This window comes from Neltuma alba, unplaced genomic scaffold (assembly GCF_004799145.2).
Source record: "Neltuma alba isolate B1F8T4 unplaced genomic scaffold, ASM479914v2 tig00011652_pilon, whole genome shotgun sequence".
NCBI lineage: Eukaryota > Viridiplantae > Streptophyta > Magnoliopsida > Fabales > Fabaceae > Neltuma > Neltuma alba.
This window is the reverse complement of record NW_021636300.1, coordinates 88078-102716: the sequence shown is the minus strand read 5'-3', so window position 1 is coordinate 102716 and position 14639 is coordinate 88078. Positions and strand designations below refer to the sequence as shown.

At 35.9% G+C, this 14639-nt stretch overlaps 1 protein-coding gene across 1 annotated transcript; it reads left to right on the top strand.

Moving 5' to 3' along the window:
* Nucleotides 1-312: 312 nt before the first annotated feature.
* Nucleotides 313-11264, top strand: LOC114716370 (F-box protein SKIP16). Its single transcript, XM_028901365.1, has 5 exons — nucleotides 313-516; nucleotides 3461-4183; nucleotides 4944-5162; nucleotides 8463-8569; nucleotides 10981-11264. Exons 1-5 carry the CDS (start codon nucleotides 313-315, stop codon nucleotides 11057-11059), a joined length of 1332 nt encoding a protein of 443 aa, XP_028757198.1. The 3' UTR covers nucleotides 11060-11264.
* The last annotated feature ends 3375 nt before the right edge of the window (nucleotides 11265-14639 follow it).

Genomic DNA, 14639 nt, shown 5'->3' with positions numbered 1-14639 from the left:
CGACTCAGATATGACATTATAACGGTTTTAACGTTTGAAGATCTAGGATCACCTCATCGAATAATTTACCGTTGTTCAGTTGTGTGCAAAACACCGAGATATGGAAGCATGGAGTGATCGCCAAAAAAAAAAAAAACAGAAAAAGAAAAAGAAAAAGAAAGTGTTTTTCTTCTAAAGTAAAACACAGCGGAAAATGATGACAATAGATAGGATCATAGGAATTAGGAAGTCAATCAGGATCAGGGACAGCACCCCTGAGGTCGCTGCACCCGCGAGCGGAACACAATCAGAGAGCATTTCCGCAGGGGAGAGATGGGTTTGGAGTCGGTGGGAGATTTAGCGCTGCACATAATCCTGGCCAAACTTGGCCCTGAAGACATTGCCAGGGTTGCTTGTGTGAGCAAGAAGTTTAGGTCTTCGGCTTCCGAAGACTCTCTATGGTTCAGAGTTTGCTCTCAGGATCTCTGTGTCACCAACCCTGTAGATCCTCTTGGAAATCCCGTCCCTTCATTCAAGGTGACCCTTCATTAAAAGCGAAATGACTTTGTTGTTCTGTGCTCGTGCCCTTTCTTCAATTTTTCACTGCCCCCAATGTAAATAAAAAATAAAAAAATTGTTCTTTAGTATATCATGTTCTTACGACATGATCAGCGCTCTATATGAAAATCTTTTCAATAACCGCTCGAATTTATTGGAAATATTCTCTTTATTCATCCAACTTCATTCCCGTGGTCGATGTCTTTTTTGCTAATGAAGACAAAACTGTTATGTGGGGCCATGCTAGTTAGTCGTGGTCTCCCCTAGGGTGCTGAATTGGATGGGAAGCTCTCAACATCCCTGGTCTGACTTGGTCCAAATCTAAAAGGGTTTGTGCATGCGCTCTATTGCCTCTTATTATTTAATTCCTTAGTCTTTACCATATCCAACTTTATTCATCTGCCAATGCCCTGCTTTTAAAGCCATTAGAACTCTAACCCCAAACACAACCTCCTTGGCTGTTGTCTTGATTTCTAATTCAACGTCTGATTTTTCATTCTGCATTTTTTTCATTTGATACCTATTTTTCAAATAAGAAAAACAAGGATGTGAGTGGATACTCAGTTGTGATAGACTTGATGCTAGGCACCCATAGCCAATATTTTTATAGGAAAATGATACGGTGTACCATTAACGTGATTATTACAATTGCAATTCACATAATGTATACCCGTTCAACCAACCTGTCTAAAGAGAACACATAGTCCTAGGCAAGCATTTTTAATACGTGTAAATACACATATGAACTACCAGAGAGTGAGCATTATGCATCGGGAATGCTGATGGTAATTAAATGTCACTCCTCGGGACTACCATAGGGTGACAATTGCATATAGGCGATACCGAAGATCACACCTATTCAAATATGACTTTGCCCCTCAAATTAGAAGATACTTCACACATTCCTAGTTTGCTTTGCTATGTAAAGACCAGAACATTGCATGAACTGCAGGTTTTGGTAAATGAGTTTGGCAGTTGTTCTGAAGATGAAGCTTTCAGAATAACTAGGTATTTACTCAGTACTTGATTTCTTTCATTGTGAATATCAGGTTCTATATGTTTAGTATGAGGATGGATCACCAGATTAGCAGCTAAAGCTGTTGCTCTAATGTTGTCACACCAAATACGTGGTACTCGTTTGATGAGCACTTTATTTTGGCTAATAATGACTTAATTGATGTCAAATCAGAAGCCAAAAGGGCAAGAGACCTATAGTCTGAGTGCTGGATCTTGCAACTAGTCTGCCTTTAAGATACTCCTCAATTAACCAAAGTATTGCCAAGAAAAACACAATGTCCTGCTGTAGACTGCATATCATCTACACAGGAAGCTCAATTTACATTAGAAAAAATAAAATCAGAGAATTAGAGATCAATATTGTCACAAGCCTTGATGTCTAACCCAAGCCTAGGATGTTTCTTATAACAAGCATGAAGTATATTTTCACAACTGACCTTGATGTTTGAGTTGATTTAAAACCGAATGTTCTTAATTGTTGAGATGCAGGATGTTTCATGCGCACCATAAAATATGGTGTAGTTCCTCCAAAAACAGAATATGGAAGAATATTAATAAGAGTAACAATAGTGTGAAATTTTCCAATTTGGTCGAATGATATTCTAATCTGGGTGGAGCTACACCATATTTTATGTTGTGGTAGAAACATCCTACTTATCAATAATTAAGATCATTTGGTTGTGCTTCTGCCTGTGAACATTTGCTTATGAACAACTGTAGTAATCCCCTTGATATGCTTGGGGATTCTTTTCACCCCTTGTTGTTGAACTCCAGCAGCACTAGAGAATTGGCTCAATTAATTAACTACAAATGAGATACCAAGCCTATTAGTAGTGACGTACTGAAGAGCACTCACAGCATATCTATACTTCCTTCAACGGCGCTCTATCATGTTTTGACATATCTTGATTCTTGACTATGGGACTAGGACAAGAAGTAGCATTCTCCATTGCAAACCGCTTTAACAGGTTCAAAATGTAGCACTTTTGATACTGGTAAAGTTCAAAGTCCAGACTGATTTCAGATAGCTTAAATTCCCCAGAGAAATGTAAATCACCCAAATCTTTCAAAGAGAGCATTTGACTAAGCTTTAGGAAAATGGATTCAGTATAGAGAATTGCTACCGGTTACAATTTACCCATCAACATGTACTAGCACAAAGAGAACCTGATGATTTACGTGCAGAGAAAGTAGGGAGTGATCAGTGCGAGAACTGACATATTGAAGATGCTCAAACCATTCCTTAGGTACCTATATGAGACCATATAGAGCCCTGTTGAGTTTGGAAACTTAAGTCTACAGTCAGAACCTTCTGGGTGATGCATATATACTGTCTCATGAAGTACCCTATTGAAGAATGCATTGTTTACATCAAGTTGTCTAATAGCCCAACCACTCGCTACGAGTGTTAAAATGATGTGAGCTGTGGTTACTTTTACTACAGAACTAAATGTTTCATTGAAGCCAATACTATGATCCCACTGAAATTCTTTCACTAACTTTCTTTCCTTATACCTGAGTGCTTCCGTATGAATTATCTTTTAGTTTGATAACACGTTTGCAATTAACAAGCTGCATTTGATCATGATATGGAATCAATTTCCAAGTTTGATTTCATAGAAGAGCACTAAATTCTTCTTTCATAGCTGTTAGCCACTTTCTAGAGGCTAAAGCTTCCCACACAGAAGTTGGTTCTACGTCATTGGTATTATAGCAGTTAGCTGTCAGACCATATATGTTCAAACAATTATGTTCATTAGCTATTCGGCTCCCATGAATCATAATCCTCAATATTGATTCCCCCCCCCCCTCAAATATACCTTGTTGACTTTTTTTTTTCTTTGGCAAACTTGTCTTGTGGATTCTTGGTGCAGCGAGGATTGAGACAATATCTATGTATGTGTAGGTAACCTACCAAATTTGGCGAGAAGCTTTCCTTATGTATCCTTGGTCCCTTGTGAAACGTGTGAAAAGGTGCTGGGACAGAATAAAGACTTGGCTGGCCAATAACTTTCCAGAAGCTGAGGCAACACTTTGTAAAGGTGCATCAGAAGATGAGATTCAAGAGTTGGAGGATGCTTTAAAAGTGAAATTACCTCTTCCCACAAGAATACTTTATCGCTTTCAAAATGGGCAAGAATTTACCAGTGAACATCTGGCTAATAGTACTCTTGACAGTTCTTTGGGCCTAATTGGTGGCTACTCTTTTTATAATCATTCAGTAAATGTGTATCTTTTACCTTTAAATCAGGTGATGCTAGAAACTGAGCAAATCGTACGCCACTTGGGTTTTTCTAGAAGATATAAGTATATTGTCATGGCTGCTTCTTCCACAAACAGTGAAAAGCTTTTTTTCCTCAACTGTACCGATGGTCAACTATATGTTGGAACCAGGAATCTTGCCACCGATGGAAAAATGATTCCTTGTGTACCACATGATCTGATTAGCTTAGGACATGGGTTGAATGGTGATCAACAACAGGATGCCATGCTACTTTGGTTAGAAGAGCACGGTCGCCGATTACAAAATGGCACTATTAAACTTCGTGAAGAAGGAAATGTTAGAAGCATTAGTCTTTTCCCAGAAGAACCCCCTCTTTGTTCAACAGCTGTAACTAATGGTGTGGAGGTAGGATTATGCTAACTACTTCCTTTTTTGTACGTTTCTCAATAGTCGTGGCTGATGCTGTTTGCTAAGTCATATTGCATAACTTTCACAACAATTAGTTCTTTTTCGCTTGTCAAGTTTTTGAATAAATTTTCATTTGTCCATTTACCTGTTAATATGTACAACATTTCAAATTTAATGCTGATTTAGTTTCTAAAATTTCTTATGTTTTGCACTTTGCATTATACACATTAAATTTTTTTTCTTTGGTCCCCTCTTGCTTTTCTTGTGTAAACTAAAGGCGAGGGAGGGTGGGAGAGGTGCTTGGCTGTACATCAAAATATTTTGCATGGTGATACATCAAAGGATTCCTTTTTTACCAAGGAATCCAGAGTCAATTTACAACCAGTTTCTGAATTATATTTTATTTCCAACCCATTTGCCCTAGGGGCTGAGGAGACACTACGGGAATAGTAACCGAAATGAAGATCATAGGCGCAGCAATTTTGAGCCTTTGATTCATTGGGTTTATTATGAGTAAAGTGATTTAGTATTTATAATTATGCTCTTGTGGTTGCAGCATCAGGCAAGATGACTTTTTATTCAAAACAAAATATTTCTGCATTTCATTATTGTTAAGCATATGTACCATGTGGTTTAGTAAGTTCATTGACTAATACGGTAAATAGGTTTTCACTTTTTTGTTGTTATGTATGTGATTCCTTCCTCAAGAAAGTTGTAATTATAATTATTGCCTTTGTTTTTTTTTTTTTGGGTTGAGGTTCGAGCATCAGCAGTGTTTATACCTGAGTTGGCTGATCATCTAGATGACCGTGAGAAGTACCTGTTTTCCTATTCAATCCACATGTCCCTTCAACCTCAGGGATGCGTCATCAACAGAAAGTTGTTCAACTCTTGCCAGCTCCACCGGAGGCACTGGCTGATCCGTGCTGATGATGTCGTAGTATCTGATGTTAATGGAGAAGCTGTTATAGGAGAGGTATAAGTTGTTTTTCTTCTGTTTCCTTTTTTTTTTATTCCTGGGGTGTCTTTAGTTATGATATTGTTTTTTCCCCCTTCCATAAACTTGCTTTTTTATAAGACATGCCCTGCTGTCGAAGCATATCATTGGTCATTGTTTATAGGCGGATCATTTTTCATGATATTTCACGATAAATATTAGCTATTTTGTTGTTTTGTCAATACCCTTTTACATGTAACTTGGTTCTATGGCCTGCGTTGTATTTCTCACATTTCATGTTCCAAGATTAAACATTCAATGGTACTGCAACTTAACTGATAAACATTTAGTTGTCGGGTCATAATTTAAACCTGTTCCTCATATGTTGATGTTAATTTTTCAACTTTAAGTATGAAGTTTCAGTTACAAGACTCTGCTGTAAACTTTATGGAGAATGGGACTGGGCATTCCCCACTTTAAATCTCATACTGGACCTTAGTAATTGAGGGCATCCGGTTGAAGCTGCTAGCTGAGCTAAGCTGGCCCTTTTATGACTTGCTAGCAGGCGAATTGCTCCAACCCATTTTCATGAATGTCCCACTATATGGTCTGTTTTACTTGACGCTCATTGCAGTGCTATCATGTGTTGAAACACTGCTTCAGAAGACTTTGGTGCTGCCATATAATCAGTTTCTGTTTACCTATTAGTAGCTAAAAAGGCTTGTGCATAATTTTAAACTTGAAGAAAATTATTGAGGGCGTATCCTTCTCTGGAAATCTGTGTAGTGATTGGAGCCTCAACCTCAGGTAGTATAGATGATGGGAGAATATTAGAAAATGCCAACGTACACAGAGACATGCATATCCACACACAAACACATATACATACATTTTCATGCATACACACATAGTTCATGGGCCAAATAATGTTTCAAGGTCCTATAATGTGACTTGGGGAATTGTAAATTAAATGAGGTTTCATTTTGTGCATTTTAGCCCATATAGGAAGAGCGTTTTTACCTGGTGATTGGGAAGGAGTAGTTAGGAATTGGTTATTTTGAGACTCCCTTATTAGTATCAACAGTAAGATTGGGTTTCTAATGATTAAATAAACTCTTTACATGTTACATGTATCGTTTGATATCAAAGCAAGTTTTCTAGCAACGTAGCACTGACGTTGAAAACTTGATTCTGATAGCTATGATAGAGATTTTGAAATTGAAACAAGAAACATTTGTAGAAGATTGGTGGAACAAGTTAAAGAACTTCTAACAATGCATCTGCCAGAATCTACAACAATGGGGGTCTTCATAGGAGGACCTTAGAGATTCAAGAAGGAACTCGACGCTTCAATCCAAGCACCTTGGCTAGTGCAATGTATGTGGCAAATCTTAAAGAGATATATTGGCTGAAGAAGCAAGAAGACAAAGATGGAGAAGGAAGTAGCAAAAGAAATTGTGGAGACCAAGATTCTAGGACAAACCATGCATCCAAGTTTAGTCTCCGCTTGAAAAAAGGAGAATCACTGGGAGAGCAAGATTCCAAAACAGAGAATGAATACAGGCAAGATAGAATTGGGTATAACGTGAGGCAGCGATCATGAAGAGAGTAGGGTGGCAAAAGCAAACATACTTTCGACAAACAGGTTCGAACTTACAACTGTGCCTTGTCATGTTTGACAATGAAGATGGGTTATCTCCTCAGGCGAAAGCCTTTGCATGTGTTGATGCTTCATTACTTCTCAAGTGGGAATATTCTTTGAGCAAGAAGGAGCACTAAGAGCAATTAATGTTGCCCTTGTTTGTTGTAATTTTCTAAGCATCATACTCTATTTCTCACCCAAAACAAACCTCATGGATCATTTAAAGTGGGATGATCCTGATGGAAAGGATACCATGTGCAATAGGAAGGCAAGTTGTAAAGCTGCTCACTATGAAAAGTATTGTCTAGGCCGTGTGTGTTTGCAAATGGGCCAAGTTATGCTTTACATTGCCTTGGCCTCAAACTAGAAAGACCTAAAGACCTTGTATAGAAATAAAGTGCACCTTGGATATTCTAGTAGAAAAGGAATAAAAAGGTCCAATAAAAGTGGTATTATGAAGTGGACTCTTGGGTAACATGGGCAAATCCAATAAGGAAAGGACGGCCAAATTTGATGCCCAGTGTCTTCAACGCATTAGAAGATCCTTTTTTTGTTTTAATTACTTCCAGAATTTTAGGTTTGCTATCTTGAATTGTAAAATCTGAATTTGTCCCAATCCTTTTGGAGGAGGATCAGTATGAGAGTGGAAGTATGGTTGCCTAGTGATTAGGGGTAATTGGGAATTAGTTAGAGACTCCTTTCTGATTATAAATAGGGAGAGACTTTGATGTGTTAGGTGTCTAATGATTGAATAAACTCCTATGTTTTACATGTATCAACAAATCATTCTGTTGTGATCCTGCTGCAATATTCAATAAACTAGAAATCAAACCAGCAAAACGAAACAGTAGCAGCCATAAATGGGGAAAAATCCTGAGGCTTTGATATTAATGTTCCAGAACTGAATCAAAGATACAACAAGCTTCAATGATTCGAGCCAAAGCCCTATTTCTCTCTAACCCAAAAGAGATCACAACAGCAACGGTAAATGAAAGATTACACTGAAAAGAACAAACGAACACAGCTAACACAGTGGAACTCCCATGTCATTCGAGAGGCCAGGTCTCTCCCTCACTCACTCCCTTTCAAAATAAGTCCTAAGGGCATTACTCTTCTATTACAAGCATTATACTTCCCCAAAATTAGTCCTACGCCTCCTACAAGGTTTCAGACTCAAAAGATTGGTAGCTAGCTGCAAATTAGAGTTGCTCCCCATTTTCTGGAGCTCTCGGACAATTGCTTTGACCAGCGGACTTCTCTTCTTGGTTGTTTCCTCAATTTCCTCTTATATTCTTTTTTTTTTTGATACGCTCTTATATGTCTTCTTAAAACCAGCAGCTATCTCACGTTCCTGTGATACCGTTGTGTGCTTCTGATATTGTGAGCTAGTCTATGACCAGAGATCGATCCAGTTACAGTGAATTAATATTGGTTTCAGCAAATTCTTTCCTTTCTGGCCTAGTTTTGGCAAACCAAGCCTCATGACTGCCCAGCAGACAATATGAACTATCTGAATGTCATGAGGTGCTTACAAGATTGTTTTGAGATGGGGGTTGGAGGGGGGGAAGTATGTAACCTGACAAATTTTGGTTGTTTGAGTCAATTTCCAAAACTTGTGAAGGTTTATAATTTCCAGTTTTCAAGTGATTTCTTAACATAGTGATTAAGCTATTGAGCTCAATCTTATGTGGTTGCAGTTCCCGCTTTTGTATCCTGGTGATAAGGAATTTGTGTACCAGAGTTGCACACCTCTACCAACACCATCAGGTTCCATTGAAGGTTCTTTTACTTTTGTCCCTGGCAGGTATTTGATTTGTTTGTTGGTTTTGTTAGTTTCTATTATTGTTGTTGTTATTGTTGATCACATTGACAGTTGATTGATCTAGCATGCTGGTTATTTTAAGTGAAACACTCCTGTGATTCAGGATCGAGGATTTGTCAATGACTAATGCACATGAATCTCAATCTTAGGATTTGGATTCATGAATGTCAATTGATTACTATGAACAAATCTAGCATAATAACCTTGCTCCATTTATTTATAATAGAAGTGAGAATGCGAATTGAACTTCTATCAAAACACTACTAGAAAGGAATTGAGCAATAACTACTTCTAGTTCTTAATATAAAAACCAGTTTGACGTTCAATTTGGTCTTAAATATAAGATTTCAATTTACTTTGTCTCTCATATTTATCTATTTTTCTCTATCGTAGTCTTTGTAGTAGTTGTACATGTTAAATGGTAGTTTTAATTAATATACATGATTAGTAAGGGTATTTTAGAGAAGACAATACCTATTTATCATAAATAACTAATTTAACTAATTTCCTTAATTTATTCAAGTTAGTCAATTAGCTCTTGTATTAAGGATTGTAGGTAGTATCCCATTCTTTAGCCGAGGAGAGTCTCCCTACATAAACCTACAGCAACTATTTATAAGCCTGAACATAATTTAACAATTATTAAATAAGTAAATCCCTAAATTATGGGAAGTGGTATAAGTGCTGCTGGTGGAGCTAAGATGTCGTGGATGACATGGGAATGGCCTTGTCATTGTCCCCACTAAGCCCACATTTCCTGCTAACAACTCCAGCGTTCTGTTGTGACTTCCCTGACCCACTATCTTGCTCATCCATTACCCTGTTGAGCCTCATATATGTGCTTTGCATAAGTAATTAATGGCCTCCTATCAATTTATTCTACATTTGTTGAGATACCCTGTAGAATAATCTTCTGGTATTTTTTGAGAGTTGGGTGTTCCAATACTCTGGAAGAACTTCTAATTCAATTTGAAGTGTTTGGTAATAAGAAGGGCAAAAGTGGGGTGATGTGCGGTTTATGGCATTTAGTGGTTTGTTTGGTTGGCGAGAATACATGCATCTTGAGGGGATATCTTTTCCTTTGGGTTTTCTATGGGATAGAACTTAGTATCTGGCTTCCCTTTGCTGCGTAGCGCATGATGATTTTATTGGGAATCTAATTTGCAAAGAGACGGATTTTTTTTTTTTTTTTTTTCTCTGGGGCCAAACAAAGAGACTGGATAACTCTTTGCGCCAGTAGGCTATCTGGACATGTGCCTTTTTTGAACTTTTCTTGTAATTCCTAGCATGAAGATTTATTTTCCTCCTGCTAGTTGTAGATTTTTACTTTCTAATAAAATTTCTTTTATCAAGAAAATCAATGGCCACTAAAAGGGTGGGTTGGCAATGTCCATTGGAGCTTAGAAAATTTGAATACATATGAAGATGTTTTAAACACCAGCATTTGGGGGATATTTAGACTAATAAATTTTTGGATGATGGAGAGGATAGAGAAATCTGAATTTTTTCCTGTAACTTGGAGGTCTAATTGTGTATTGGCTTACGTCAAGAAGGAAATTGTTCAATATGGCCTCAACACTTTTCATGGAGTATACTTCTATCACCTCATAAAATAATGTTTCGTCCCATTGCATGCCTTACCAAGAAAAGGTAATCAGGATTCCATTGACAGTTGTTAGGAGTACTTGGTCTTTTTCTTTTTCTTTTTTTTCAATTTGTTTTGTGAATTTTCTCGTGGTTTCTGTTATGGTACTGATTCATGTCGCGGTTGAGTTTGGAAACAATAGGGGTTGGAAAGCTGAAATCATATTTTATTCCATAGACGCTGTTAGATGAAGGTGGTGAAAGAGGAAAAGAAGTCCAGACTAGTAAAATCACGATAACCTCACCAAATTCTCATTGATTTCCTAAAACATCCATTTCCTGACTTTTCTAAAACAACTTTAGTAATGGAAGTTTGGGTTACTTTTTATGTAGATAGGGACATTAAAGGAATACTGAAACACTGAGGTAACGGGGTAAGTGGGATATGAAGCAGCAGCACGAAAATACTCAATCTAATTAATTAAGGTTGCAATTATTTTTCTTTTTCCATTAGGATGACAAATTAGTTTGGCGGGGCTATGCCGTGGTTTCATTTTTGAGCCATGTAATTATCGAGTCAGTTGGATGTCGATTTCAACAGCAGTCACCATTCTCAGACTTTGATGTCTCTAACGTTAATTTTTTATTTTTAATCTGTTAGGCTTTTCTGATTTGGTAAATTTTTTGGCCATTGCTTATGTCTTTCTGAGGTGTTGATTCAAAGTTTTGCTCGTAGCACCGCATAATTGTAACTGAATTGTCTAATGTGGTTTCTGATTTGGTAATTTTTTGGCCATTGCTTATGTCAGCTTGGCTAACCCTGAAGGAAGTCCCTTCGAAGTGACTGTGGCCCGATTCCCTCTGCAGCTGCCAGATTATGTTTTCTGATTTTGACTCTGGATTGCTTTAAATTTCCATAAATGGCATATCTCCATATTTAGAATATTTTTATCTGTGTATTTCGTCGTGTTCATTCGAGTTGGTTGGTTGTGATGAGTTTTGACGTGGGTGAACGTTGATCATATCTCTATGTCAATCAACCTGTTTATCTGCTGAGTAAAGGTGTCCTCGCTTGCCTTGCCTTCGGCATTAACACGGAATCCTTTGGAGAAAGTAATTACTTATGATCCATTTAGTTTTTTAAATTTATTTTTTTCCCAAATAATTTTTATTGATTACACATATTTTAATCAATTAAAGTAATATTTTAGAAAAAATAATACATATTTATTATAGATAACTAATAATTTAACTATTTTTGTTTTTATAGATTAATTTAAGAAAATTATTTTGTAGGTATCTCTACTTTCTTTTTTTAAATTCAGTACCTGGGTTTTTTTTCTTAATTAAATATTTTAATTTTGATCTATTAACAGTGTTAGCTCCTATGACTTTTCTTTGTTAGTGGCATTAGTCTTTGTATAGAAGCTAACCGTGTTTAATAGAACAAAATTAAAATATTTAAGTAAGAGAAAAAAATTAATAGGTATCAAATTAAAATTGAGAAACAAAGTACTCAGTCCTATTTATAAATTATTTTTAGTATGTTTTACACAAATCAATAAAATCTAAAACTTTATTAACTCATTTAAAATTTAACAATTTTTTAATTTTATTCCTATTTAATATATATATCTTATGAGATAAAATTAACACAATAATAAATGAAAAGTAAAGTTATACATTCATATAAAAAAATTCTGTCTTATAAGTGGGGTTAAAAATTTTGTTTTCTTTCTATCCTGTAAATAGGATAAGAAGAGTAATTTTTTATTAACTAATTAATTTTTATATTTAAGGTTGGAGAAACTATGCGAGTTGCTTGGACGCTGCTGGACGAGGATTTTGTGCGCGGCATGGCGTGCGTAGATTTATTCTAAACGGGTGTGTGACTGGAGACGCATGTGAGATTGTAGTTGTGGCCATTCAATATGGCCATAGTTCCTAAGTATCATTTCATTAAAATGAGGATTAAGCTGTAAATTTATTTGAAAGAGCAATGTTGTCCTAACAGTCTTTTTTTTTTTAGTTTAATACTCCTCCGGTCCTTAATATAAGACCCATTTAACTAATTTGATTAGATTAAAAAAATTAGGTAAGTTAGTTAATTATAAGAAAATTGACACATTTTTCCTAAAACACCATAATCATCTTTCTTAATACCCCCTCTCTCTTTTACTTAATTATAGTTGAGGGAGTATCTATAGGGGTAATTTAGATAAAATTGATAAATATGAGAAATGAGTCTTATATTTAGGACCAAAACCAACTCAAAAATTGGATCCTATATTAAAAACCGGAGGAGTATTATTTTAGAAGTTTTAAAGTGTAGTGATGCTGCCCCATCTCATTTAAAAATTAATGCTGTCCGTCAAAAAATTGACATCGACTGACATTTTTAGTGGTGAGAACCAACATTACTTTATTTTAATACTTCGGAGCAATTCTAAACTTGAAAAAACTTTCAAGATAATATTAATTCTAAGTAAAAAATTGTAGACAAATTTATACATTAAAATATGATAAAGAATACTCCATACTTAAAAGTGTTTTTTAAGATGATCAAAAGCTATTCAAAACAGTTTTTTAAAAAAATCGAAAAAGTGATTTTTGATTCAAAAAATTGATGAGCAAAGATCTTAAATTATTTGAAATTATTTCTTTATTAATAAATATTTTTATTAAAAAAGTTAAAATAAACAACCCCTAACATGTTTATTTGATTATTATGGTAGTTGGTATGTTCATCCTATTTATAAATAGAAACTTAAAATTTAGTTGAGTGGAAACATGACAGCAAGCAGCCATATCCCATGAAGTGTTTAGTAGGTGAAATGAACAACATGAATAAGTGAACTGTATCAATAATGTACTATTTGGATATAAATTTGCGGGGATAAGGATGGCAGAATTGCAGAGCCGGTTGACTAGTCGGAAAGCGACGTCCAGACAAGGAAATGTTTTTTTTTTTTTTTCAGTAGTAGCCGTACAAAGCTTAACAAGGAATAAAATAAGTACGAGAGAACCCACTAAAGGGGTGTTTGGGAAACCCAAAACCATGGTTTCAGAAGCATTTTTCCGCAAAACGAGATAATCTCCTCCACATATTTACTTCGTAATCCGTAAAAATACTTCTGAAACCATGGTTTGGTTTCTATCCAAACAGCCCCTAAGGTATCATCTAATATCACTAACTAGCACTCTAGAGTCTGTGTGGTTCAATAAGAGAAAAGGAAATGAAAGGATTTTAATGAAGAGAAAGGGAAAGGAAATAAAGGGATTTTAATAAAGAGAAGGGGAGACGAAGAGAGTGGAAAAATTTTAATATTACCTTATTTGAATTTATAAAAAAAAAAAGAGGATGGGAGGAAAGGGGAGGAGTTTTAATATTATTTTGTTTGGTTCATGAGAAGAGAGGAGGAAAAAATATTTTAATATGAACAATTTTGCCCTTATTTTATTTAAGATATAGGCATCATGATCACAACATAACAAAGTATGAGCATAATGATCATATGGTAAAATATTGTCCTTTTTCTCCAAATCCTTCTAATTTTAAAAGGGAGGTTGGAGAGGGGAAGGGGAAAACTTTTTTCCCCTCTTAAAATTTGTATGTTACCAAATAAAAAAAATAATTAAAATCCTTTCTCTTCTTTTCCCTCCCTTCCAAATCCCTCGTGCCAAACACGCTCCCAAGCTCTAGAGGAGGGGAAAGATTGCCATTCGGCTTTCCCGCCCAAGACTAATGACAAATGATACGCACAGGGGAAAGCAATCAGAGATCGATAGTGTACAACATTAAGCTTCTTTCGTATTTCCTCTGACATCAACCGTACTCCATTTTGCCCCTTTTTAACCAAGACCACCTTACTCAAAAGCAAACTGAACTGGAAGTGAAATTCAACCAGAAGATGCTTGAATTTCCTACCTATACCCCAACCTTACAAATCTGTACCTCCAACACCCAAGCAGACAAGTCACATCTAGGAGACCAAGCTTGTAGAACAACTTCCTTCGAACCTTTCTTCAAGCAACAATCCTGATGAATGCTACATTGACAAACTAGCCATTTCACATATTCCAACAGTTCTTCAGGATGAGACCATATGTGTTCATGCAACTTTAAATTCCGAAAATACCAAATAATGTAAAGATGAAAACAAATCAACACCTATATTTTAACAAAGGAATTACAAAGATTTGTCAACAACCACTAGGATAGATCCAAGAGATCTTTTAAAGAAGAACAGAAACTCAATTGAGACCCAAACCAAGTAACTCGTTCCCAAGGGCAATAAAAAACAGATGTTTCATAGTTTCATTCTCCCCGCAACAAAAGAAAAAAAAAGAAGAAAAAAAGAAATCCAAGTCAACATTCAAATTCCTTATCGCTAGTAATGATTTAAGTAGCAAAGCATTCAAAAGAAACTTCCAACGAAGGGCCTTATCCAAAACAGAAGGTGTACTT